Source organism: Coregonus lavaretus (genome assembly GCF_964263955.1).
Source record: "Coregonus lavaretus genome assembly, chromosome: 19".
Lineage (NCBI taxonomy): Eukaryota > Metazoa > Chordata > Actinopteri > Salmoniformes > Salmonidae > Coregonus > Coregonus lavaretus.
In genome coordinates, this window is record NC_140006.1 from 26,834,079 (window position 1) to 26,861,901 (window position 27,823).

Genomic DNA, 27,823 nt, shown 5'->3' on the forward strand with positions numbered 1-27,823 from the left:
ACATTCCCCTGACATCTACTGTATGGCTACATCCCAAATGGCACCCTATTCCCTATATATGTAGGGAATAAATGGGGCTCTGGTCAAAAGTAGTGCACTATATAGGGAATAGGGTGCCATTTGGGACGTTACCTATGTGATAATGTAAAGAGCTTTTTTCTGAGAGAGGCTGTGTGTGCAGTGTGCCAAAGCTCAGATCAGGTTTTAAATTGATTTGAATGAGTGTTCAGGACAGCTGATGTATATAAAAGATTTCTCTGCTAATTCCCGTGGAGAGTCTTTGATGTGGGCAGATATTCTGTGTGGCTTTGAAGAGCTACAGGAGGGTGATGTACGTGATGCTGTAGATTTGACCTTATCCACATGAATTGGTTCAACATTTGAGAGGATTTACATTTAGATGAATCAATGGTGAATTTATGATAACATATCTAACTTCAAAATTTTCTCTGTATGAAATCAATGTAAAGGTACATGGAATATTATATTAAAATATAGATTTAGGAAATACAGATGTATAAAATACTGAATTTGTAACTTCAGTTCTATGTTTGATTTTTATAGACGAGGGGCACTTCTTAAAATGTCCATGTTATACCACTTTCAAATTGCCCTTTGGGATAAAAACCTTTGAAACGTTTTTCGCCATTGTTTCATTAAATCACCTCACACACTTTGTCCAATCGGACCATCTAATCCTCCTGAGGGTCTCTGTCTGTTTCACTGCTCCAGAGGCCAAGAGGTTAAGTGCAGCTAATTTATTCATTCAGTCAAATTTCCTGGCTGTGCAGATGGCAGCCTGATATGATATCACTATCACAATCCCATTGGAGTAGGCAGCCTGGGGACCAGGGACGAGTGTTCACATGAGCAGGCCTGGCCTTATCAGATTGACGAGCGCTGCCCTTATCTATGACAGACGGTTCTGGTCCAGCTGCAGGCAGGGGAGGGAGAGATGGAGAGATGGAGAAATAAGCCGCTTAGATAGACGTGATCCAACCCCAGATCTATCTCTGAGGGAAAGTTTGTGACTTCTTCAAAGAGGCTCTGTCATGTTATTTTTAATAGTTTCATGGCTGATGCTGAATGAAAACGTTGCTTCTTGTGTGTCCTGTTACAGACGGTGACCTGAGGAGGATGACCCCGCAGTGAGACTGGACCCTTCCGTGAGGACCCACCTTCCCCTGACCTGCGTGTCCAGAGCCGCCTCCCGCAGCCCGGACACCCCGCCCCACTCCTTCTTCTCTCAGCCCCTCCTCTGGGCCCAGGAACCCCCCTCCTCAGGTACCAGGATGGACCTGCACCGGGCCGCTTTCAAGATGGAGTCGTCCTCTTACCTGCCCAACCCACTGGCATCTCCAGCCCTCATGGTGCTGGCATCCACCGCTGAGGCCAGTCGCGACGCCTCCATCCCCTGCCAACAGCCCCGCCCCTTCGGCGTGCCCGTCTCCATGGGCGAGAAGGACATGCACCTGCCCTTCAACAACGGCTCCTACACCTTCGCCTCCATGTACCACCGTCAGGGAGCCGTCCCTGGGGGCTTCCCCAACCGGGACTTCCCCTCCTCCCTGTTGCACCTGCATCACCAGTTTGCCCCCCCAAACCTGGACTGCTCCCCCATCAGCATGCTGAACCACAGTGGGGTGGGGGCCTTCCGACCCTTCGCCTCCCCTCCAGACGACCGTGACGGGGCAGGGGGCTACCAGTCTGCCTTCACCCCAGCCAAGCGCCTCAAAGGCTGCCTGGATGCAGACGCCTCTCCCCACCTGCGATACACGGACGCTGAGGGTAAAGAGTATGACTTTGGGGGGGCACAGATCCCCTCCAGGTCCCCAAGTGCCCTTAAAGCAGTGGAGGACGCTGGGAAAAAGATTTTTGCAGTGTCAGGCCTGTTGTCCGACCGCGAGACATCATCGAGCCCAGAGGACCGCATCGAACGCTGTGAGTACATTTCTCTTTATACTATGTTTTAGAAAGGTCAAATGGATTAATATCTGAAGCAAAGACACATAAAACACATGTAATGCTAACCACTAATTATACTAATAATAAACCATTCTTTGCTATCTTTATGATTAAATCATGCATCACAAACAATACACTTTTGATATTAATTTACAAGAAAAAATGAACCTAAAACCAACACATACTGTATGCTGTGGTGCCATAGAGACAGCAGCACCCATAACATCTAACAAGTATGTTAAAGTACAGAGGGATGTTAGATAGTGAGCCCCAGAGCACACACAGATGAACTCCACAGATCTAATTCAGAAATTAGATGGAGGTTTCTCTTGGGTAAGTGCAAGTGAAAGAATTGGGGAAAATATCAAATGATGGCAATGCCTTCCCTGACCAGGCCATGCTCAGAAGAATAAGTATGCTGCTGAGAGGGAGCCCAGTAATATAACTGGCAGTAATCCACCCTGTGAACCTTAACTCCAAATACAGTAGCAGCCTGTGAAAACCAAAGACATTTCCAGAGGCCCACTAAGCTTTAAACTTACACTGTCCTCCCCTCTCGCTGTGGACTGTGGCGAACGCATACACTCACGCTCATGTGCGAGCTCGCGCGGTCACACACACACACACACACACACACACACACACACACACACACACACACACACACACACACACACACACACACACACACAATTCCCTCCCTGATTATGTTCTCTGTCACCCCTACATTGCACAACACTGATTTTCTGGTGCCTTCTTCCTGCCTTTGCCAAATGTCCCTTCCTGTCCCTGTCTCACTCCAACTCCCACAAGCTCTGGGACATTAGCATTCTCCAATGAGCGGAGGCCATTTGGCTCACTGTTTTAATCTGATTACTTGGGAAGTGACTCGCAGCAAGATGGGGTACAGTCCTGTCATCAGCATTCATCATACCACTGCACTCAACCAGCCAGTGTGGCAAATGAACAGGGGATTACCCAGCTTTCCAAACTTTGGCAGGAGGCATGTCTCTAACAGGAGGGGGGTTCAATCGGAGTACCCCCCCACCCCCCCACGTCTCTGCACAAGCACTAACAACTCCTACACACGTCAACAGGATCCATCTGATCTTGTGACAGATTGGTGGGAGAGAGAGAGAGTGGGAGTCAGTCTCTCCGGAGAAAGAGACCGAGCCCTCATTATGGTGGCGGGTAATTGCACGCTGAGAGTCGCTATCTTTCTCACTCTTCCTCTCCCTTTTCCTCTCTCTGTCTCTCTCATTGGGAGGGCTAGAGCGCGACAGGCGCGCTTTGCATAAGGAGAGATCGAACCACATGAGAGACAAGGGCGGCGAACTGAGACTGATCCGATAAAAACACCACCGGAGGAGCAGGGAGGGCTGTGAATGACACCCAGCAAGAAGAAAGAGAGGGAGAGAGAAGGAGGGAAGAGAGAGAGCGAGAGAGAGAGAGAGAGAGAGGGAAAGAGAGAGAGAGAAAGAGAGAGAGAGAGAGAGAGAGAGAGAGAGAGAGAGAGAGAGAGAGAGAGAGATATGAAAGAAATAGCATTTCTCATAAAGGATTACTTCTTATAGGAGTCTTTTTAATGCCGCTTTGGTGGTTTTGAGGTCCTGTAAACGTCAGCCCAGCTAATGCTGTCTGTGTTTCTGGTGGTCACATTTATGTAGAACCAGAGAGATGCATTTGTATTTCTACTTTGTAACGTGTAGCGTAGATAGAAGAAGTGAAATAGATGGAATTACATGTCCTTCGTTTTGGGCATTGGGAAATTGCAAATGCAGCCACATGAAGTCTCATGGAGAAAGGCTTATGGATCTTACCAATACCATCCAGATCTACTGCTATTGTGCGTTAAGCTGATATTGGTGTCATTTGATTAGACTACGGCCTGGTTCATCCTCACTGATATAGAGGAGATTAGGGTGGAAGGGGACCAGGGGACTAGGGGGTTTGGCATCCCCAGTGTAGAGCAAGGCGGTATGGGCGTAGGGTACGGCGAGGACTGGGAGGAGGGAAATTATTTTGAAAGCTGGAAGCTGTTTTCTTTTTTGGAGCCTTGTCTAATTCGATTAAACCTGCACCCACCAAGGGCTCTAATGCAATTGAATTTCCAGCACTTTTATATAAGAGACTTAAATTTGGTTCCCTTGACTGGATACCTAGCTGCTTGCTGTCACTCCTGGAACAGTGTCCCCTCAGTGTTAAACCCCAAAAATCTTCCCAGTACAGTCACTGGCACGTTTTTAAGACGCTATGCTGTCAACCATTAAACCTCCACATAAAGGTCCCATCATGGCGTTATAATATACGCATATCACATTATAAGCTATTACAAGTCAGTGTGTTCATATTACAGATTATCCCTCTGAAATCAGGAATAAAAGGGTTTTTCCTTGTATACTGTATAGTTTCACAGGCATCAGGAGTAATTTGCCTGTTTAAAATTCACTTGAATATTTACAATGAAACAATCACATGCAGAAGCTCAGTGAAGACAGAAGAACACTTGTTTGTTTGTGAGTGTGATTTTAAATGTGTGTATCTCTGTGTAATTCGTGTGTGTGCCATTTATTTTCATAGATGTGTGTGTGTGTGTATTTTGTGAGAGTGTACATCTCCCTGTGTGAGTGCGTGACAGCTGGAGCTTGTTTGTTTGTTTTCCCCCACCACACATTTGCACGGCAGAGCTGAACGTTGAACCTGACCCTGAGCAGCTAACCCACTTCCACATTTCCATTCCACAAAGTGCCCCAACAAGCCTTGCTTAGGGAGGAGAGATGGAAAGAGAGTGAAGACAGAGATCGCGAGAGAGAGACAGAGAGAGAGAGGGAAGGAAGGGCAGTGTGTGTGTGTGTGTGTGTGCGTGTGTTTGTGTGTGTGTGTGTGAGCGAAAGAGAAAAGGGAGAGGAGGGGGAAATGTTAGATAAAAGGAGAGATAAAATAAATGATAAAAAGGAGGAGGATGAGTAATCAGTGTGGTTTTGAGCTGAAATGCAGACCCCAGCTGCTTTCCTGAGCAGCTGAAATAAAAGAGAAGAATCCTTAAGACAACAGAGTGCAGCCACGCGGGCTTCCTTCCTGACGTGACCAAGCTGTGAGCCGTACAGGCCTGTCTCCATAAATCCCCACTGATTTACGGGGTCCTGGGTGCCTGGCAGGGCCGCACTTAACCCCCACCACCCCGGTCGCTCAAGACTGGAGATAGCCGCTGACCGACCCACCGCATTCAGTCAGAGGACAGACCAGTCAGCCTAGGCAAGACATCCCATTTAATGTCTGTCTGTCTGTCTTTCTGGGAGAATCAGGATTCAATCTCTCCCACATTTTATTCAAGATCCCCAATCACATGAGAGTTTGGGGTTTAGTTTGAATTTATTTGTGATGATTATGAATATTAACAGCTAGGTTGTTTTGATATAAAACAAATGCAGTACAGAATGTAGTTCGATCTCAATACCCGTTTCTGTACCTTTCTAGTTGCCAGGCAGATCATTCAGTGGCGACTTTAATGATTTGCTGGCCCTTACCTTTCCCTCTCTGTCATGACGATTGGTGCAGAGTTTCGTGTTTGTCATTCCTGCCTTGTAGATCTGTCACCCAATGTGCAGTTATTCCACCGTTCTTCACATCCAGTGTTCAAAAGAGCAACGTACGCTGACAGCTGTTAAAACACACAGTCAGTCGGATGGGGATTTTTTTTCTTTTCTTCATAGAGCATATGTCATCAGTGTGGTTGTTATTCCCGGGGAAATATTACAAACTTTGGGAAACAGTTGTAGGAAATGGAGACAATCACAGAAAGAGGGTCCTCAAGGAGGAATGATGCTGGTGATAAATAAAATGCATTAGATGCCTTTATGAATAGAAATACCTTTATATTTGAATTACTGTAACGTTGTTATGCTCTTGAATGTTTTGATTAGTCACAACAACCCCTATTCATTTCTTTCTGGCATGTGAAGAGTTAAATAGCCAAGGAGATAAACATTGTCATCCCCACAAAAATCTGCTCCCTCCTCACTCCCTCTCTCCCCTCCTCCTCTTGTTCTGCTGTCATCCCCTCTCTACCCCTCTCCCTCCCTCCCATCTCCCTGTCACGGTCTAGTGGCGAGGTTAAGTTAAGTAAGAGTGTTCTAATAATTAGGCTGCGTCCCGGGTGCTCGTCTGTGCTTACCCAGATGTTAAAAGGCTTGTCCTCTCATTTTGCCTCTCTGTCAGACCCCGTGCCCATCCCCCCTGCCCCCCCTTCTCACCCCCTGCCTCCACTCCAGGCTTCCGCCCACCTCCCGGGTTCTTTGGCCCTCTGGCCTCCATGCCTTTGTTTACCCCACTGCCTGTGGCCCTCTGCCTCCCCGTGGCCCCCGGGGGCCAGGAATCCTCCTGCACTTTCACTGGCCCTGCTGTCCAATCTGAAAACGTACTGGCCATCACAAACACAGGCTTCTTATAGTGCACACTACTATTGTACAGCAAAGCAGATGTATCCTTCAAAGGCCTACTACCTTCTGTCAAAATATAGTTAAAGCATAGTTAAATCGTAAACTTATTTTTTGTTTTTCTAAGACTACCTCCGCACTCTCAAAAAACGTTCAACTGAAAGTTTTTTGACCACACAAAACATTTACGATTTGAAAACAACTAGAAAATTCCACAGATAATAGTCTCTCCCTAGCTCTCTCTTTCTCTCTCTCCCTATCTTTCTCTCCCTTTACCCCCCCCCCCACCCTCTCTCTCTCTCTCTCTCTCTCTCTCTCCCTCTCTCTCTCTCCCTCTCTCTCTCAGCGGTAGACATTGGGTGGTTGTTGGCAGTAGACAGCAGGTGTCTACCCATCACAACGCTGTGTTAAAGAGAAGAGCAGTGGGCTGTGCCATTGTCGCGGCGCGATGCAGATCAAGGATTAACGCTTCCTGCCTGGGCTTTGTTGGCTCGGCCACTTGAATTGGACACAGATTGGTGGCAAGCCTCGATTATTGAAACGAGCTGCTGGATCCACTGTTAGGGAAATGAACGGGGGGAAATTAGATGAGCGACGACATCCTCCTCCAAGGAACAGCTGGGCTCTCTGGACTAGTAAACAGCTACTCACATGAATATGCTCTCAGCTAAAGGAGGGGCTGTTAGAACACATTGAACACAAGCCTGCAACTTTTTATCTGCTTTCTCAGAGAGAGAGAGAGCTTGTTTCAACTTCAGGCAATACGAGAACATAAGTCTCAATAGAAGAATGACCTTAATGTAAAATACGAACAGCGGCTTTATGTAGCTAGTAATATTGTGATGGTTGTTTTCCCTGACAATGGGCTGGGTTATTTTTGCTGCATGTTTGTGTGTGTGTGTGTGTGTGTGTGTGTGTGTGTGTGTGCAGCAGCACTATGGGGGGCCCAGTCTCCATCCGTCTCCCAGGCCCCGGGTCAGCCACATTCCCATGGTCCGGATTTCAGCCCTGCGCGGATGTCACTCAGCCTCTATAAAACCCCAGTGAAACCAGCCCGCTGAGTCCAGTAGAACCTCCACAGCTGGCATACAGTTCCGTTGCTCTGTTACCCAGGGGTCAGGCTGCCGGTCGGGGCACCACGAAGGCAGAACACCCTGGAGGTCCACTCCTCCATTCCCCCTCCTCCTTTTTATTAAACAGGTTTTCGTCTGTAGTCTTAGGAAAAGGCGAATGAACAGATTCGCTAGTTGTCACTGACTGACTCACAGTGACCAGAGCTGTAGGGTTTATTTCTCTGGAGAGCCCCCTTTCACAGCCTTCGGCCTGCGAAGGCTTATGCAGGTGTGTTGAAAGGTCTGTCCCCCCAGAGCACCCTTAAAGAGCCAGGGGCTGAGGCCGTGCTCCTGCTAACAGGTCCCCCACCCAGAGCAAAGCAAGACAGACCCCCACGACAGCCGGCATGTAGTCTTCTCTCTTTTATTCTCCCTTTTATCTTTCTTTTTCCTATGCTCCTCTCCCTTTCTCTTTCTCCTCTCTCTTACCCCCTCTTTCTCCTCCCTCCCTCTCTCCTCGCTAGGTCTACCCCCCTTCTTCTCGTCTCTATAATCTAATCTTCTCACAGTTTGTGGATGCAGTCTTCTGTGACAGGCTTGTTTCCAAAAAGCCCACTTGGCAAAACGACACATATACGTTACGCCCTTCATTTTGAATAATTCATCGGCAAGTGATTGCTGCCTCTGAAGCGCTGCGGTGATGGCTGGTCACGATGCATAAGAGAGGCTGCGTTTGGGATCGTTACCTGTTTTAGCGCACGGTTTCACAATGTTGCAGAAGGGCTGTGCCACAATAACACCCTTTTTTAGACCATTACCTCACAACCACACCACATGCACCTGTAGCTTTTACATTTGGTGCTATTTAGTCTTCACTGAAAATCAACAACAACAAAAGAAAAGACAACTTCAATGTTGAATTTGTTGGTATTACAGTGAATTACCAGCTAACAAAGTAGGCATGTTTCAAACCGTTCAAGTGGGCATTTTCTTGTTATTTACAACATGCTCCATCAGATGCAGAAACTGTATAATCACGGTCTCATCTGCTCATCACAGAACCACCATGCCACATGTCCAATCCTATCTGCATGGTCCTTCACACTGACACACAATGCACTGGTGCATTTGTGACGGTGACGGCCGTTAGGAAAGTGTTGCCATTCTCCCTCTAGCTACCTTCATGTCACTCTCCCTCCATCCCAATCCTCCTCCCACTAGCCCCAATTCATTATTTATCAGCATGTATCATCTATTTACCTTTGTAATCCATCTGTCAGCAGGCCTATTGATTCAATCCTGCATTCTAATTGTGCGTCCTCTACTCGGCAGCTATCTCATATTCAAATCCAATAGCTGTCACCCACCCAGACTCCATCTGTATTAGTTACCCAGCCTCTCTCTGTCCGTATCAGTATTTTTAATCATTGGAGTCGTAGTAGCTATTCTAAGGTATTCTTAAGGAAGTTGATATTTCGCTACAGCTGCATCTTAGAAAGTGAAAATATTTGCTTCAACCCAGCTGTTTCTACACGATAGCAATGAGAGATAGAGTTTCATTTTGAAGAAGTGTGTGAAAATATGGTGTGTGGTAGAGAGTGAAACTGAGAAGTGGAACAGATGAGGGGATGAGTTTCAAACACGTAACATCTTTACCCTCCGTTTATTCTTTTTCAGTTCTCTATTTCTTTCTTTCTTTTCCTATGTCCTTTTCCCCCTCCTCCTGTTTGCCCCTATCGGTGTGCTCTTCAGAGTGACTGGTACGCCCAGGGCAGTGGGCCTGTTGTTAGTTCTGTTGACATTGAGGTGTCAGATAGATAAAGGAGGAGTAGCAGGCTGTCTGTCCCTCTGCTGAGGTGTGTGTGTCCTGGGAGAGGAAGCCGAGAGACGGTAGACCGCACTGTACCGCACCACACTACACCAGACCGCACCACACCGCCTGTCCGTGTCCAGGCGCCTGAAGCCGGCGCTTTTATACACCAGTAAATAATTCCGTAGGGGGTTGGTAACGAAGCAGCCGGCGAGGAAATTGTTCAAGTAGGCACTTAACCAGCAGCCCCACCAGTCTCCCTCCCTCCCACTCTCTTATCATGGCTTATACTGTTGTTGTCAGTTGTCTTCTAACTAGGCTTTTGACATAATTGAATACAGTAGCCCTGCAGAGTGGAGATAAGTGTATGTGTGTGCGTGTTTGAGTGTGTGTGTGTACATGGGTTTGTGTGTGCGTGCATGTGTGTCTGTAGGGTCTATATATGCATTGCTCATTTGATGCCCTCCTCCTCTTCCTCCTCCTCCTCCTCCTCTTCCTCCTCATCCTCCTCCTCCTCTGTCTCCTGTGATAATAAGAGGCCATGTGTGAGAGCCCAGCATCAGGAAACGTGCAAATGTAGCAATCAGTAAACACTCACTGAGCTAATGACATCAATCAATGGTCTTTTAAAACAGCAATTTGATAATTACAATCATCAATGCTCCCTGCAGTATTCATTACCAACGAGCAAGCACTGATCTCAGTAGGACTCCCCTTCGTCTCTCTCTCTTTCTCTCTCTTTTACTGATCACTTCGTTGATAAAGCTTAATAGAGATGTTTTTATCTGGATCAATTTTAGAATTATTGTGTTTTGTAATATTAAGATTAAGAGCATGATCTATTTTGACTCCTATTGGGTTTTTTAAATGCTAAACCCGCTGTTCAATTTGTGTTTTCATTTTTTATCTAACATAAAGTTATGATGAAAAGGATTACTTAGTCCCAATGTAATATGTAGTCTTTAGTACATTTTGGTCTGTTTCCAAGTATAGAAATTGAAACTGTTATTCCTTTTAAACAACCTCTTTTAAACAACCTCTGTTTAATGTTTTGGTAAGAATTGATATAGGGTCTACTGTAATACATTAGCACATCTTAGTAACTCAAAGTGTGAGACAGAATGCAGTTTCTCTTTCATTATGATGAATTAGCAAAAGTTATTCCACAGCTGTAGAAAATCAATTTAATTATCCACTTGTCTCTCCGTAGTGTCAGAAGTAGGAGATACGGTCCTTAGGTTTCATCTTGTGCAGTGATCAGTGATTACGTTGTCTCGTCTGGCCTTCTTTGAGAGTCGTGATGCTTGTCGTTACGGCGAGCGTGGGGGAAATTGCGCTGAAGTTTATTCCTGTGACACATCAAAGGGAAACAGCGGCCGTTTAACTACCCCTCTCAGTGTGGGGTCCACAATCGTCTTAACCAGTGTCCCCCCCTCACCCCAAATTCCCCAACCGTCAAAGATCTAAACTGCCCCTCGGCCGCTCCTCAATCGATGGTTTTCATCACATTTGGCCGTGTGTACCAGCCAAACAGAGACAATTTTGAGACATACAGCTCAAAATTGTTGCTGTTGAAAATGACACCTGAAAGTGGTGAGTGGGGCTAATCTGGGGTGGACTGGGGTCCCCTAGCTCTCCTCTCTTGATAAAGTGGTCATGTTTGGCTATGTGTGGCTGACTGTGGCTGGGTCTGGGGTAGAGCTAGCTAGCTGTCTGAGTGTAATCCTTTAGTCATGTCAGACTGCGGAAGGCTCTGGCACTCAAGGTGCTCTGCGGGTTCCATTTCAATGTGGGCTGTCTAATATCGCACCCCCGCTGCAAAATGCTTGGAATTCTACCCTCGTGGGGGTAGATAGAGGGGAGGCAGGGGAGCTAAGAGCAGCAAAAGAGAGCAAATCTGTCACTTCTCCCAAAGCAGCCAACCCTCTGGCCTCCATTCAAAGATATATTGATTTTCCAGTGCTCACTCCAGAGGGTGTGTGTGGGTGTGTGTGGTGGGGGGAGACAGAGCGTCAGGCGCAACACAGTATGGCTCCTCTTCTCTACAAGTTAAACACAGATCCCTGCTAACTCACTAGCATGGAAATCAAATCAAAAATGTGTAAAAGACTGTACAGACATCACAGCAGCAACATCTATGTGTGTGTCTCCGTGTTTGTACCAGGAGGGAGTGTGTGTGTGTGTTTGAGTAGGGAGCCAGTGTTTAATCCGTTTCTGGCATAGGGTGTTTTCTTCTTGGTCTCAGACAAGCTGATCCAAGCTCTCAGTGCAGAACTCCCTCTAGTTCTCTTTACTGGAATCCCTCCGATAGCCAGGCTGCACGGAGCCGCCTGAGGAAATCCAAGGATCCTTCAGAAGAAACAAAGCTAGCGTGTACAAACAAACAGAGCCAAGGGGAGAGCAGTCCCAGATCCCAGCATCTCTCTCTCACTACTCTTGTTTTATTGGTCCTAATCCCTCTCTTCTCATCTGTCTCTGTGAGACTGGACAGGGGCAGCGTAGCAGTGGGAGAGAGTCTCGTCTTGGAGAGGACACTGTTCGTACAGTAAATCCTGCCAAACCTGCCACCAATGACTCACAAAGTTTTGGAAAATAGTTTAAATGTTACAGTTTATTTCCTTTAGATGTCTTCAGATTCCGTTCAATGATGCAAAGAAGAATGTGAGGATTCGTGATTAACTTGCCTTTTCCATGCACACTACATTGGTTTTCGGGGACATTTACAAATCAAACTGTTATCGTTGGTAGTTGATATTGTGAAGGCTCGTGCATAAACATCATATAAATACCAAGATTGCATAGTCACTTTTACCCCTACCTCCATGTACATATTACCTCAACTACCTCGTACCCCTGCACATTGACTCGGTAATGGTACTCCTTGTATATAGCCTCATTATTGTTTTTATTCTGTTACTATTTTTATTTAGCAAATATTTTTCTTACTTTTTAACTCTGCATTGTTGGGAATGGGCTCGTAAGTAAGCATTTCACTGTAAAGTCTACACCCGTTGTATTCAGCACGTGACGAATACAATTAGATTATAATACCCCGTTTTCCGTCAGAGGGAGTGTAGCTCCTAAAGCTGCAACCCACAGTGTGTCGTCCAACAGTTGTAAAACGACATTCACATAAAAGAGACTCTGACTTTGCAGCAATGTCACAGCAACAAACATGGTTGTATTATGAGCTGTGGAGAGAAGAGGTCAGGTGTCCACTGGGAGTTGACCTTACATGGCAGCGTGGTGCGAGGTTCTTGGTATCCTTGGTAATGGTTGACCCCTGGGGCTGCTGGGGCAGGGCTGGACACGCCGGGTCGTCTTGGACATTGGCGGTACACAGATAGCAGAGTGCATGCTGGGTACTGGTCCTGCTGGGTTGTGGCCCACTGAGCTCTAGTTAAATAACCGCCTGCTCAGACCAGGTAATGATGGGACCTGAGAACACACTGTGATAACGGGAACACAGGTGCACTGGGGAATTTCCTGAAAAAGGGAAACAGCTGAGAAGATGAAAGTACATTTGAAAGTGAAATAGATGTAAAAGTGTGAAGTGAGATACTAGTGGACTAGTGTGGACACTGTTGTGTGTGTGTTATGCAGTCAAGTGTGTGCGTTTGTGTATATTTGTGTGTGTGTGTGTGTGTGTTGGTAATGCTTGTAGCCCCTCAGGCCTCTTCCTCCCTCCCGCCCTCAGACCTGTCATCATGGCCTTAATAATATTCCATCGATACGACCAGCGACATGGTCGAGCCGTCTGGTTTTGGTTGTCCTGCAGCAGGCATCCATCATCCAGCCGGCAGTGCCCTCCCGGCCGCCAATAACCCTACAGAATGCTAATGGTGGCATTTAACCACGGCCTGACAAATTAACCAAGGCCACTCAACAAGGGTTAAATATTCATCATCCATTCCCAGCCTCCCTAACTGGTCTGGCCTACTGGGCTGTATAGGCTAAGCATGGAGCTGGAGCATGGATTCCATAGATGTATACACTACATGACCAAAAGTATGTGGACACCTGCTCGTCGTACATAATAATAATAATAATAATAATAATAATAATAATAATAATAATATAATAATAATAATAATAATAATAATAATATAATAATAATAAGTACATGTCATTCCAAAAGAATGGGCATTAATATGGAGTTGGTACCCCCTTTGCTGCTATAACAAGCTCCACTCTTCTGGGAAGGCTTTCAACTAGATGTTGGAACATTGCTGCAGGGACTTGCTTCCATTCAGCCACAAGAGTATTAGTGAGGTCGGGCACTGATGTTGGGCGAGTAGGCCTGGCTCGCAGTCGGCGTTCCAATTCATCCCAAAGTTGTTAGATGAGATTGAGGTCAGGGCTCTGTGCAGGCCAGTCAAGTTCTTCCACACCGATCTCGAAAAAACTATTTCTGCATGGACCTCGCTTTGTGCATGGGGGCATTGTCATACTGAAACAGGAAAGGGCCTTCCCCAAACTGTTGCCACAAAGTTGGAAGCACAGAATCGTCTAGAATGTCATTGTATGCTGTAGCGTTAAGATTTCCCTTCACTGGAACTAAGGGGCCTTGCCCGAACCATTAAAAACAGCCCCAGATTATTATTCCTCCTCCACCAAACTTTACAATTGGCACTATGCATTAGCGTTCTCCTGGCATCCGCCAAACCCAGATTCGTCCGTCAGACTGCCGGATGGTGATGCTTGATTCATCACTCCAGAGAACATTTTTCCACTGCTCCAGAATCCAATGGCGGCGAGCTTTACATCACTCTAGCCGACGCTGCTCGGCCTTGGAAACCCATTTCATGAAGCTCCCGACTAGCAGTTCTTGTGCTGACGTTGCTTCCAGAGGCAGTTTGGAACTCAGTAGTGAGTCTTGCAACCGAGGATAGACGATTTTTAGACGTTACGCACTTCAGCACTCAGCGGTCCCGTTCTGTGAGCTTGTGTGGCTTACCACTTTGCGGCTGAGCCGTTGTTGCTCCTAGACGTTTCCACTTCACAATAACAGCACTTACAGTTGACCGGGGCAGCTTTAGCAGGGCAGAAATTTGACAAACTGACTTGTTTGAATAGGTGGCGTCCTATGACGGTGCTACATTGAAAGTCACTGAACTCTTCAGTAAGGCCATTTTACTGCCAACGTTTGTCTATGGAGATTGCATGGCTGTGTGCTCGATTTTATACACCTGTCAGCAACGGGTGTGGCTGAAATAGCCGAATCCACTCATTTGAAGGGGTGTCCACATACTTTTGTATATATAGTGTATAATACTAGAGTGGCTATGTCATGAACCTACAATGTCTAGAATGTGTTCTCTATGTTCTATTTCATTATATGATGAATCCCTTTAAAGCCAACCCACAGAGTGAGTGGATAGCGGCCCCTCAGCTCGCCATTATTCACTGGACCCTAGAATAATATATGTTAGCAAGTTAGAGAGAGGGTTAGTGAATAGTGATGATACATAGGCATGGTGCATTGTCCCAGTGTGCACCTTTAAAGATGGTCATGCAGTGGGTTTAAAGGGGGATTATGCTCATGCACACACAGGGTTAGAGGAGCTGATCGCTGATTGCTTCCCCCTCCTCCTCCTCCTCTCCCCTCTCTCTGATCACAGATGGCAATGTGTGGTGTTCTTGTCTCAGGAGGGAGATGGTTGGTTACGATGAAAGGCCCCAGCCAATACCCCCACCCCTTCCCTCCACACCACCTCCCTCTCTGGACTGGTCCATGGCTAGGCCGAGGGTAGGATCAGGGATGGAGCAGCAGGCAGTAAGTGTGTCTGCCACATGAAAGCCTGCCTCGGCCTCCACTGTCCTCCCCTCCTCATAGCTAGACCGACCAGCAGCCCAGCTCTCCTGCCCCCTCTTTTTCCCTTTCTCGCTCTCTCCCTCCCTTTCTCTTTCGTATTCAGCCTGTCCATCAGTGGCCTTATAAATAATTCATTGCACTTTCCCTGATGCCTTGTCACCTTGCCTTCTTATTCGCCACCTTGTCTCCTTCCTCTCACTTCCCCTCCTCTGTTCTCAGTGTAGTGGAACACCCCAGGAGCCCGCTTGTCCGGGACCACACACTCTCTCATCCTCACCCCCCTCTCACCCCCTCTCTGCCACCTCCTCCACTTCTTCTTCTCCCTTTCTAGACTTCTGTCTCAGTCAATGGTCATTAAGTCAGATACGGGGGTCCTGGTGGGCTCCATTTGTAGTTGGCTGTGTTTGTGGCTGGTAATTAATAGCATGCCCTTTTAACTGGCCAATTCCTTTAAGATTCATGTTGTTTTCTACCAAGGGCTCTGGAATGGGAGGGCGGCAACGGCTTTTTGTTTTATCTCCACATTTCTTATCATATTGTGACTTCCTGTTCAGTAGGTAGGTGCTGTGTATAGATCAGCTTTAAAATATTTTTTCTTCTAGATTCTCATCTTGGCTGCCTGTAAAGAAAACTTCTCAGATGTTGAAGAAGCCACTTGATTTAATGCAATGCGCTCTGTAGATGAAGGCCAATCAAATGTCATTGCCCTGTGGAGAGCCTTGTGGCTAGCAGGCTGTGCAGTGCTCTCTGCAGACAGGCAGGCAGACACACCAACCTGCAGCAGGCTCGAGAAATTGAGGGAGGAAAAGGAGTTGTTTCCCCACTAATTTTACTGAGCATAACCACAGACTTCCTAAACAGTCTCCTCTCCTCGCTTCCCACATCTCCTGTTGTCCTCCCAAGGGGCAACTCTCAGCAAGAGAACATCGGAAAACACTGAAAGCAAAGCAATCGGAGAGCTGTAAGCTTGTCACTAATCCAACTCTTCTCTCAACAATTAAACACTGAATTAGAATTAAAATTAGTTTGGAACTCTCACTCGTTCTAATTACCTAAATAAAAGCTTGCATTGAAACACATTAATCATATGAATTTAGATTCATACGAAGTTAGGAAGTGTAATGATGAATTGCCTCTGTTTCCCTCTGTAGAGTTTAGTGTAGTGAGAAATGGATTGTGGGCGTCGGAGGGCTGTGTGCTGGCTGATGCAGTAGGGCCGGCTGTGGAGCACTTGGGCAGAACCCCTGGGACATTGAGATGCAACACAGGAAGATCGGTGTGTGTGTGTGTGCATGCTTGTATGCTTGTGTGTGTGTGTGTGTGTGTGAGAGAGAGAGAGAGAGAGAGAGAAGAGAGAGAGAGAGAGAGAGAGAGAGAGAGAGAGAGAGAGAGAGAGAGAGAGAGAGAGAGAGAGAGAGAGAGAGAGAGAGAGAGAGACACAGAGAGAGAGAGAGACACAGAGAGAGAGAGAGAGAGAGAGAGAGAGAGAGAGAGAGAGAGAGAGAGAGAGAGAGAGAGAGAGAGAGAGAGAGACACAGAGAGAGAGAGAGAGAGAGATAGAGAGAGAGAGAGAGAGAGAGAGAGAGAGACAGAGAGAGAGAGAGAGAGAAATGGGACGGCCCATGCTCTAGGGATGCATACAGTAAACAGACTGTGTGTGTGTCCACCAAGCCCCTCGTCCTGCTCCGCAATCTCAGATGGGGCTGTCTGTGGCATTGTGGCATTCACAGCAATCCCGGAAATTAATACGTTTAAAAAAATGTCCCCTCCACTTTCGCTGCCAGCCACACAACTGCTATTCTTTATTCATCTGAGGCCCTGCTCGGTTAGTGGAAAATCAGCAGTGGTGCCCCGGCCCATAAGAGGCAGATCAATCAGGGAGCTGGGTGATGAATTAGACTGGTATCAGCAGCATGGAGGGAGGATGCTAAATTGAGCCAGCAGGATGCCACGTTGATGCTGCTGCTGCTGTCCTGGCCTGGGGAGCAGGGAGCTGACACCATACAGACACAGCCTGAGTTGTCCTTCTCTGATATAAAATACAAAGTCCTGTCAAAACACGTTGGAATAGGCGATGTGAATGGAGAATGTCCAGAGGCCAGACAGCATTTGTAGAAGTTTATATAAGGGTCTAGCAAATCAGAACTACAATAACAGTAGCTAACCTATTTATTTGAAAGCATCCACAGGGGAGATACATGATATGGGGCATTCATTTGTGATAGTCTAGCTTCAAGGATGAGTTAATGATATACAGTATGAGGTCTTCGTTTTTAGAGGGTAGAAAATAGACAACCCAGCAAACCTGGAATATTCCCAGAACATTAGCTAAGATTCCCATTAAGTTCTACTTAGGGTTTTATCTAACATTAGGGTTTTATCCACATTTTTTTTAGGAAATATCCTTGGAATGTTCTCCTAACATTCACTAAAATGTTGTTCACAACATATGTAACAACCACCATAGAACATTCCCCAAAGGTTCTCATTAGGTTTCCAGGTAATGTAATAACACAATGTACTAGTCATGTTTTTCCAGCAAACCAAAATTGGTTCTGTGAAAGTTCCCAGAACTTTCATTAGGTTGCGGAAAATGTTCTCATAACACAAAAACGGTCTTGTTGTGCTAATGATTATACAATGTTTGTATAAAACATTCGCCTGATGTTGCAAGAACGTTCCCAGAACACATTTAGTCTGTTCTTGAAAGGTTCTCTGAATGTTTCATTAGGTTGTGGGAACTGTCTGGTGGGAACATAGTGGGGACATCACAAAAGATAGTGTATGTTCCCAACCCACAAAAGCTGTCCAGTTGTGCGGATGATTCTACAATGTGCATTAAAGGGGTGCAAAGAACATTCACCTGATGTTACAAGAATGTTCCCAGAACACATTTTGTCTGTTCTTTAAAGTTTCCCAGAATGTTTCATTAGGTTGTGGGAAAAGTCTGGTGGGAACATTGTGGGGACACCATAAAAGATAGTGTATGTTCCCAACCCACAAAAATGTTCCAGTTGTGTGGATGATTATACAATTTATTTTAGGGGCTCAAAAAACATTCAGCTGATGTTACAAGAACATTTCCAGAACACATTTGGTCTGTTCTTTAAATGTTCACAGAATGTTTCATTAGGTAGTGGGAACGGTCTGGTGGGAACATAGTGGGAACATCACAAGAGATATGTTCCCAAAACAGAAAAACTGTCCAGTTGTGCTGATTATTCCAATGTTTCTATTACGTTGCAGAAAGCATTCATCTGATGTTGCAAGAACAATCCCAGAACACATTTTTATGTTCTTTAAAAGTTCCAAAAACATTTCTTTATTTTGTGGGAACATTGTGGGGATATGACAAGAGATAGTTTCCCAAAACACTAAAACTGTCCAGTTGTGCTGACATTCAGATAATGTTTGTATCAGGGTGCACAAAACAGTCCTTTGATGTTGCAAGAATGTCGACAGAACAGCCTTTCTGAGTTCTTTAAAGGTTCCCAGAACATTAAATTAGGTTGTGGGAAAAGTCTGGGTACATTACAGGAGATAGGTTCCCAAAACAAAAATATGCTAAGTTGTGATGACATTCATACAATGTTTAAGTTAGGTTGCACAGGACATTCCCTTAATGTTGTAAGAATGTTGACAGAACACCTGGTCTAAGTTCTTTAAAAGTTCCCAGAACATTTCATTAAGTTATGAGAGTTGTCTGGGATGTTGTCATATTCCCACAATGTTCCACAACCTAAAGAAACATTCTGTTAACGTTCTTGTAATATCAGGTGAATGTTCTTTGCACCCTAAAGGAAAAAGTGTAGAATCATCAGCACAACTGGACAGTTTTTGTGTTTTGGAAACATATATTTTGTGATGTCCCCTCAATGTTCCCACCAGAATGAAACATTCTGAGAACCTTTAAATAACAGATTAAATGTGTTCTTCGAACGTTCTTGTAACATCAGGTGAATGTTTTATACAAACATTCTTCAATCATCAGCACGACTGGAAAGTTTTTGTGTTATGAGAACATTTGCCGCGACCTAATCAATGTTCTGGGAACTTTCACAGAACCAGTTTCGGTTTGCTGGGAAGAGACATAAAACGAGGGAGAAACAATATTTACACTAGATTTATTATAAGTCACAAGAGGATTCAAAAACTTATGAATGAAAAAGATATATAATATTGTAGGTTTGAATAGGAGTCTTTGTATCGCAGTGGGGAAATTGTTTTACAAAATGTTAGACAGGCTGTACTGTGAGGAATGTGGTGACGTGGCCCTAAAGGCCCTCGGGTTAGCAGGGGGCCTGTGGCTCTATCTGTCCCAATGCACCTTGTATTGCTGTTACTAAGCCCTCGCCGGCTCCACAACAAGCCCTGTATAGGTTGTATGTAGAGAAACTGGGCTCCCCATATGTACCAGATAAATTCCCAGCTCTCCTCTATCCTCCTCTCTCTCTCTCTCTCTCTCTCTCTCTCTTTCTCCCTCTCTCTCACTCTCTTTCTAGTCGGCACTCAGCTTGTGTAATAAATTCATCGTAACGATGACAGCTTCGTTACTAGGCCGCCTGCCTTGTTTTGGTGTAATTCAAACGACAGCTTTAGGACTTTTTTATTTAAGACATCCTGTAATTACATGGGTTTTAGCATATGTAGGGAGAGAGATATGATTCATTTGCAGAACGACTAGGGAGCCCGGGTGAGAGGGAGATAAAGCACGACTGAGGCAAGAGAAAAGAAAGAACGCGAGAGGGGGAGAGGAGAGAGGGAGAGGAGAGAGGGAGAGGAGAGGGGGAGAGGAGAGATATGGTTTGGCAAATAAAAGAGGAGCGGCGCGTTGCTACAAACTGTTCCCCTTATTATGTCTCATTAAAGTGCGAGCTGAGATAAGGCTACACGAGGCCATGAATAAGATCTATGGCCTCACTGTTCTGTTAGCAGGCAGAGCAATGGGAGTTGATACTGCCTGGGAGCCGTGAGGGGCTCTTTGTGAGCCGCCGCTAAAATAATGTCTCCTTTTCTCCAGCGCTGACCCCGTGGAGGGGCCTGAGCGATAGCAGATAGCGTAGAGCCCCCCTGCGCTAATTAGGGGAGCTTTTAACGAGGACAAAAAGATGTGTAGCGCCGGGGAAACTGACAGGGCCCGTTAATCCAGCTCTATTGTCAGCGCAACAGGGAAGCCATGTTGGACAATCACCCTGGGAGACTAGTCATCAATCCAATACAGGCCCTGTTAGGTTACCTTCCTTCTCTTTCCTAGCACGCATGCACACACACACTCACAAACGCATGTGCGCGCACACACACACACTCACGCGGACACACACATTCACAAGTGCACCCACATTGGCTAGATTCTAGAAAACAAGGCCTGGGCGATGACTGATGCCTTTCATCACAAAAAGCCACACCAATCAACAGCCAATCACACACAGCAGTCATTTGGTCCTAATTACCCAGAGTGCTAAATTACTACCTGGAGTTGTTTGGCTGATTATTGAGGAGGGCCAATCTAATCTTGAGGTGGCGGGACGCTGGCCGGCTGCCTTGTTCTGTGGTAGAGAGAGTCGTTGTTTGGCTGTCTTGTCCTAAGCTCCTCACCTGCTACCGCTGTAAATCAAAGCCATGCAACACTGTTAGATGCTAATGAGACCGCAATGTAATTTCCAGAGGGGCTACTCTAGCCTAGGTCTACTCTGGGCCTGTCTGCTGAAGATATTAAGAGAGTAAGGCACTCCATGATAGAGTAGGCATAGGAGACCTCTACGTTATCCTCCATACAAACACAATAACACACACAGCCCCGGGCCTGGCCTCCTCACCCCTGCTGGTCACTTGTCATTTCTCTGTCTGGCGTGCTTCGCTCTAACAGGCATGTATATAGGCCTCCTGCAGTTAGAACAGTGGCCTAGTGGTTAGAGCTATGGCCCACCGAAGGGCCTCTCCTGATAAGCACCATGATTTCCCTAACTACCACTTACGTCCTCCCAAGCAATGCCTATTCACCCCTGATGATAGTGATGATGGGGCTGGACAGCATGAGGGTTGACTGTGGGCGCCCAACAGGCAGCACTAGATGCCATAGCCAGAGAGGACCTGGCTGGCAGTATACTTACATCCTTCCTGACTGAGACGATCCAACATAATTTCTTCCTCTTCTTAATGGGCTCTATTGACTGTTTGCACAATGAAGTCCATCACCACATACAGTAGATTAGTACGTGGGACTGGAGCTGGGAGGTAACAACGCCTGCCGTCACATCTTCTTCAACGCTGATAAATAACTCAGTGGCTGTATGATTCAGTGGTGTGACCTCCTGCCGACTGGTAATTTGCTGAAATTAAAACTTAATCAAGCATACTGCTGCACTGGTCCTGAATAATTTAGTAGGGATGTTGAGGAGAGAGGAGGAGAGGATGAAAGGCATCAGGGACACAGGAGGGAGAGGAGAAGAGAGGAGAGGGGGATGGTGTGGTGCTAAGGGGAACACTCAATGGTCATTTTTCTTTCTCTGGGAACCTTGAACTAAACTAAAGCAATGTTTATTAGCAAAGGTCAGGGTCAGTGAATTCATGGTTTTGGTGCTGCAGTAGGTTTGTTCTTTGCCACTAAACAGTAGCATTCGAAATACACAGTACACTTGTGTGCAGGTTGTGTGTTGATGTTGTTGGTATCAGTTGGCATCTGCAGCACTGAATGCATCCTGAGTTTATCTTAGTCAAATAATTTGGGCGCTTAATTACTTATCCCCTTAACTTTAAATATCTTCTTTCAATTTTTCCATCTTTGATTAATTTCTCATCTCCGCAAGTGTTTCATTAATACAAAACCAATTAGTCATTGTGTAATGAAACTCATATTTGCAACTGTTTTTTTACAAGTGGAATTTCTAATCAGGTGATGTTGGGGATGAATAGAATAAACATCATTTTTCTTCTGTTCACTTTTTCTCCAGGCTTTGACAGGGTGGGCTGGGATGGAATTGACCCTAAGATAACATTAGTCAAAATATGGACCCCTCTGATAGCGAGAGAGCTGGCCGAGTGGCATCCGCTGAACTGCCTGTTAACTGCCTGAGGTATTGCAGAATATACCACCAGGCTGGTCCACCACCACCCTGCTTTCTTTACAGCCTTACTGGCTTGGTTCTATGTGTGTATGTTTGTGTGCTTGTCTCCATCTTCATCAACCCCCCCCCCCCCCCCCCCCTCCCTCCCTCTTCCCTTCCTCCCTCCCTCCCCTCCCTCCCCTCCCTCCGCGATCTTCCTGCCGTTCTCCGACCTGTACTCTGGGAGATTGGCGAGAATGAACTCCTGGTCCAGACATTTTGTGTGAAAGCTCGGGCCTCTCTAATGGAAATGAAGCAGCAGTGACGTGCTGTCCCTTTGTGATGGCCCGCAGACTCACATTTTATTAAGTACTCTTTAGAGAGAGAGGGAAACACAAGAGGGGAAAAGTCACCCGGCTGCATGTTAATTAGACCGCTCCAAGACACCCAGAAGAGAGGGGAGTTTGTTAAAGGAGAAAAGGGGGACTTTTTCAGGAGCTTTTAGAGCAGGGGAAACTTTACATGCAAACAAAAAACAGCTTTTCTCAGGGTGGGATTTGAAAAGAAAGAGAGAGAGAGAGAGAGAGAGAGAGAGAGAGAGAGAGAGAGAGAGAGAGAGAGAGGGAGAGAGAGAGAGAGAGAGAGAGAGAGAGAGAGAGAGAGAGAGAGAGAGAGAGTGCGAGAGAGAGAGAGAGAGAGAGAGAGAGAGAGAGAGAGAGAGAGAGAGAGAGAAAGAGAGAGAGAGCGAGAGAAAGAGAGAGCGAGAGAGAAAGAGAGAGCTTGTGTTCACTGTCACCCTTCTTTCTGCTCCCATTCCATCCATACTCTCTCTGTGCGTTGGACTGCGGTACCCTTACAGAACATTCAACTTTTTCTTACTTAATAATATCAGTGTAACGTCATCAAAGACTGAAAGAAAATACATCCAATTGATTCCTGGTCGTGTTTAACTTCTTGGTGTCCGTGGACACCTACAGAAGGACCCATGATGCATTGTAAAACATTGTAAAACTGCACTATTTAGGCTCACATTGTGAAAGACATTGGGAAGTGAAAATCTAGGAATCTTGTGGAAAGAGTGAGCTGAGAAGATAGTCTGAAGAGGCTAGAAAGTGCAGGGTGAGAGATGCACTTGTTTAGGCCAGCTGAGGAGGGGGTGTTGGGGAGGGGGGGTATAAGATGGTTTAAATGGGAGAGCAGAGCTGTCGACTGGTGGAGGAGCTGGTGGGTGGGTGGGTTGCTGTGGGTGAGTAGGAGGAGGGGGTAATGTTGTCTGAAAGGCTGAAAGGGAGCATGATGACTGCTCAATGGCACCACCCAGCCTGCCGTGAAATCGGAAACCCCTGCCAACAACCAGGGTGGAACAACCCCCCCGCATGCACCCGTCCCTGTCCCCGTGTTCCCCTGTCCTGGCCAATCATAGGGGTGGGGGGGGTCAGGTCCTCTGGGGGGAGCGCAGTCATGCAAGGTAGGCTCCAGCCCTGCCCAAACCCTCCCTCATCCTCACCCACTATCTCACCCGTCCATTCCCCTCTAACTTCCATTCTGACTCTCTGGCCTCTGGCATAGGCTCACTTTAAAACACATTAGATGTCTAGGATTCTCAGAACCAGTGACTGCATGGTGTTGTACGGTACATGCAGGCAACAGTTTAATTGTAGTTAGAGGTAGTTTGTAGGCATGCATTACTGATCAAGCCAAAGGCTGCTTTAATCTGTTAATGGCTACTGTCTGTGGAACTGCTGTTAAAAACCTCCTGCACTCCCTCCCATCCATTAGGCCTTGTTGTCTGCCTCCCAAATGGCACTGTATTCCCTACATAGTGCACTACTTTTGACCAGAGCCGTAGTACACTATATGGCATGGTGCCATTTGGGACACAGCCGTTGTGTTGCATCCCGCTCCCCTCTGTGCAAGCCAGATGTTTCTAATGAAGTTTTCTGTGCATAATTATAGCCCAACACTTCATAGCACTACCCTACAGAGAGATAGGACAGTTGACATGAGTGGACTTCTCCCTATTAATTGGATGTATTCTTTTTTTCTTGACATCTATTCGTCTCCTCGTCATTCCTTATATTCTATATGTAACTCACCATGAGGATTTACATGTATTGTTTGCAGTGGAGGCTGCTGTGGGGAGGACAGCTCATAAAAATGGCTGGAACGGAGCAAATGGAATGGCATCAAACACATGAAAACCATGTGTTTGATGTATTTGATACCATTCTACTCATTCTACTCAAGCCGTTACCACGAGCACGTCCTCCCCAATTAAGGTGCCACCAACCTCCTGTGATTGTTTGTGTGGGGACATTTAAGGGTGTTTAAGGGTGTTCAAGTGTGTGCACACATACACACACACACACACACAAACACACACTCACACACACACACACACACACTTGAATACCCTTAAACACCCTTAAACATCCCCACACACACAATACATGTAAATCTTCATGATGAGTTACTTGTAGAATATAAGGAGATAAATAGATGTAAAGAAAAAAGAATAAATCAAATGAATAGTGAGAAGTCCACTCATGTCAACTGTCCTATCTCTCTGTAGTTTGCACAGCAAAACTTCAGTAGAAACATTTGGCTGACACAGAGGGAAGTGGGATGCAACACAATGGTTGTCTCCCAAATGGCACCCTCCCTATATAGAGCACTACGGCGCTGTTGCGTGCGCATTCGTGTGTGTGTACTCGTGAGAGAGACTTCTAGAGAGAGAGTGTGCAGGGAAAAGAGAGAGAGTGAGTAGTCAATTTTTGTGTCTGAGTATGGTGGGACCAGACCCCAGGGAGATCAAGAGACTAGCAGACCCAGGGCAGACCCAGGGCAGACCCCCAGCCCCAGCACCAGCCACCACCACCTGGGTCACATAGTCCCACAGTCCCCAGTCAGATCCCAGGACCACACCACCTCCCTCCTCTCCTTTCTCACCCATTCACTGCTTTGTTCTGCCTGAGAATTTAGTGCTCAGCAAACTCTATTGGTCAATAAGCCTCCTTAGCTTGTTACTTAACTCACTTCATAAGGCAGCCTCCTCATGCCTCGAGTCCCAGGAACTGATTTAGACCAGTCAATTAAAAGCCAAAATATTATCATTCGAAGTGGCATCAGAAAGGAATAAAAATGAATATGCAATAAATTATACTTAGATATATATTGATTAGTATCACATATGAAGTGTGCTTGTGAGAATGTCAACCCTGAAAATGATTTTGTTCTTGAAATAGCTTCTTTACAATTAAAAGTTTACATTTTACTGAATGTATTTGGATAAGAATATATTTGGATAAGAGCACTGTAATATATGCAGGGGTTATAAAACGTAATATATATATTATGTACAATTGATGACCATTCTGGTATAATTCTACAACACTTTGCAGTCCTCCACAAACCATAAATACTCACTGTATTATTTCCTTGTATGCATGTATCAGTACAGCAAATTGGAGGTTTGTTGGACCAAGTATAATTAATTGAATAGCTTTTAGTAATTAATGACTTTAAGAGTAAGTCCTGCTATCAAGTACTTTAAGAATATATTGGATCCACATTATAACCATGAGCCTACTTTACTTTATCTCATTTACTCTAAAGGTAAATTATTATTTCGTCCTCTAGATGAAAGAGTCCCATGCTCCAATAGTCCCATGTGATTTAACGCTGCTCACCAGAACCTGTTAGCAGAAAAATTGGTTTAAAGAATTTAGTTTTAACACAGTAAAACACTGTCGGTCCACAATTAAAAACCATAGGCTTCTCTTGGAGTCGTTAACCTTCCGTGATACTTTTTGGAAATAAACCATAAAGTACTATTTTTAATGGGTACAAATCAAAGATGTTCCACCAGTTAATTTAATTAAACTGCCATGAATGTGTCCGGCTCAGGTCCAGATTTGGAGAAAGCAATACTTTTCTCAAGTTGATTAGAATATGTGATATTTCACATTAGTTAGCTTTATGGGCGCCGAGGTAATTCATTGTCTCTAAATGGCTCCATGTCAATGCGCTCAATGAATGATGTAATTTGGAAAGTCTATCATTTTAAACATCCTGACTACACAGATCGACTACACAGACCGTTATTTGATTATTGGGAGGATTAAAGTGCAGCATGTTCATAGATGAAGATGACATGATGAAACTGATTGCAAACTCAACTATGATCATTTGTATTATGTTATGTTATGCATGATAGCCTAACAATAACAGGTGAATAATAGGAGAATGGTACGATAATAATAATAATAATAATAATAATAATAATAATAATAATAATAATAATAATAATAATACTATTAAAATACATAATTCGTTTTTTCAGATGTATTTTTAGGGACCTATTTTGCATGCTTATTGAACACATCGGCCTAATAAAGGTAGGTCTACCTCATTAACGCGCATTTAAATTACACTTCATGCTAATTAATGTTAACATCGAAGCATGTTGAAAAGAGAATACCAGCAACTGGGAAAAAATATAAATAATGCATATTTATGTCTTGCTAATTGCTGTGTATGAATACAGAAAGCTCTGATTAATAAACGGGGATCAGATGTAAATGAATTGCTGCACTCATTCTGAGTGAGAACGCTGAGCTCACAAGATGACTGACACACATCCATGACAGAGAACAGAGAGAAAGGAGAAACGTAACAAGATTGGGACATGTTTTATTATTTAACATTTTAGGACGATGTCTATATATGTTGTATTATTATTATACATTATCTTAATATTATTAGGCTTTTGTGTGGTAGACTAATAGTAGGCTAATGTATACTAAACGCATAGTCTATTAGATCAATAGCCTATCAATAACGGTAATTTAAAATAATTCGTCTAAATGGTCTCCAGTAATTTAACATAATTAAACATCCATGACATTTTCACACACTCAGCCTACGGTTGTTGTTTTCCCTGCTCCATATCCTACGGCTGCCAGTTGGAAGAAGTGCGTTTATTCAAATTATCTAGCTAAGAGGTTAATTCCAGATTTCAGAGGTTTTGTTTTTGGAAATAGCTGTGTCCTGCCAACTCACCCCGGGTAATTTGTCCTGTGTTGGGGGACTGCTAAAGGGGTCTATTCTCACATTTATTTGTTTATGGTCTTTTTAAGTTACTGATTGGTTGCAACCCATTCACTGCTCCTCCCGTTTAGTGAAGCAAAATGTAGGACACACAAAACACTCATCCATTTCAAATCACAGATGGTCTTTTCAATGGTCGCTCTCTTGTTTTGTGTGAGAGTGCGCCGGTTTTTCCCTCCTCGCTGTCCCGCATTTTGCTGCTCGTTGTTTCTTTGTGTCTAACTTTCTCTTCTAACGGCTTTTCTTTAAAGCACCCCATTCTGCTCATCTGCCTCGCTATTCACCTCGCGCCTCCTGTGCTAGGGCTCTCGCGGCTGCATGCATACATGGCTGTTTGAGAGAGAGGGAGGGGGAGAGAGAGAGAGTATGTGAGAGGAGAGGAGCGGAGCGGAGAGCAGGAGGGGAGAACATCTCTATTCTAAACGGAGCAGCGCACTAAGCGCCTCTGACCATAGTTCAGACCGTAGAGACTTGGTTTTATGACGAATGTAAGGTATGAAGTCAACGAGATAAAACAAACAAATATTTATTATACACTTTTAGGACGTCTCATGAATCATCTGTGCTCTATTATCTTGTCATGTTATTTCTTC

General features: G+C 45.3%; 1 protein-coding gene across 2 annotated transcripts in view; it reads left to right on the top strand.

Annotated features, from left to right (window-relative positions):
• Window positions 1-1,292: 1,292 nt before the first annotated feature.
• LOC311146507 (E3 ubiquitin-protein ligase RNF220-like) overlaps window positions 1,293-27,823 on the top strand; it is a gene marked incomplete at its 5' end in the record, with an annotated part of 169,310 nt that continues 142,779 nt past the window's right edge. For both annotated transcript variants that reach the window (XM_084183013.1, XM_084183014.1), the window contains one exon: window positions 1,293-1,941. In XM_084183013.1, the coding sequence (XP_084039139.1) occupies window positions 1,293-1,941 (649 nt within the window). The remainder of the gene's footprint in view (window positions 1,942-27,823) is intronic.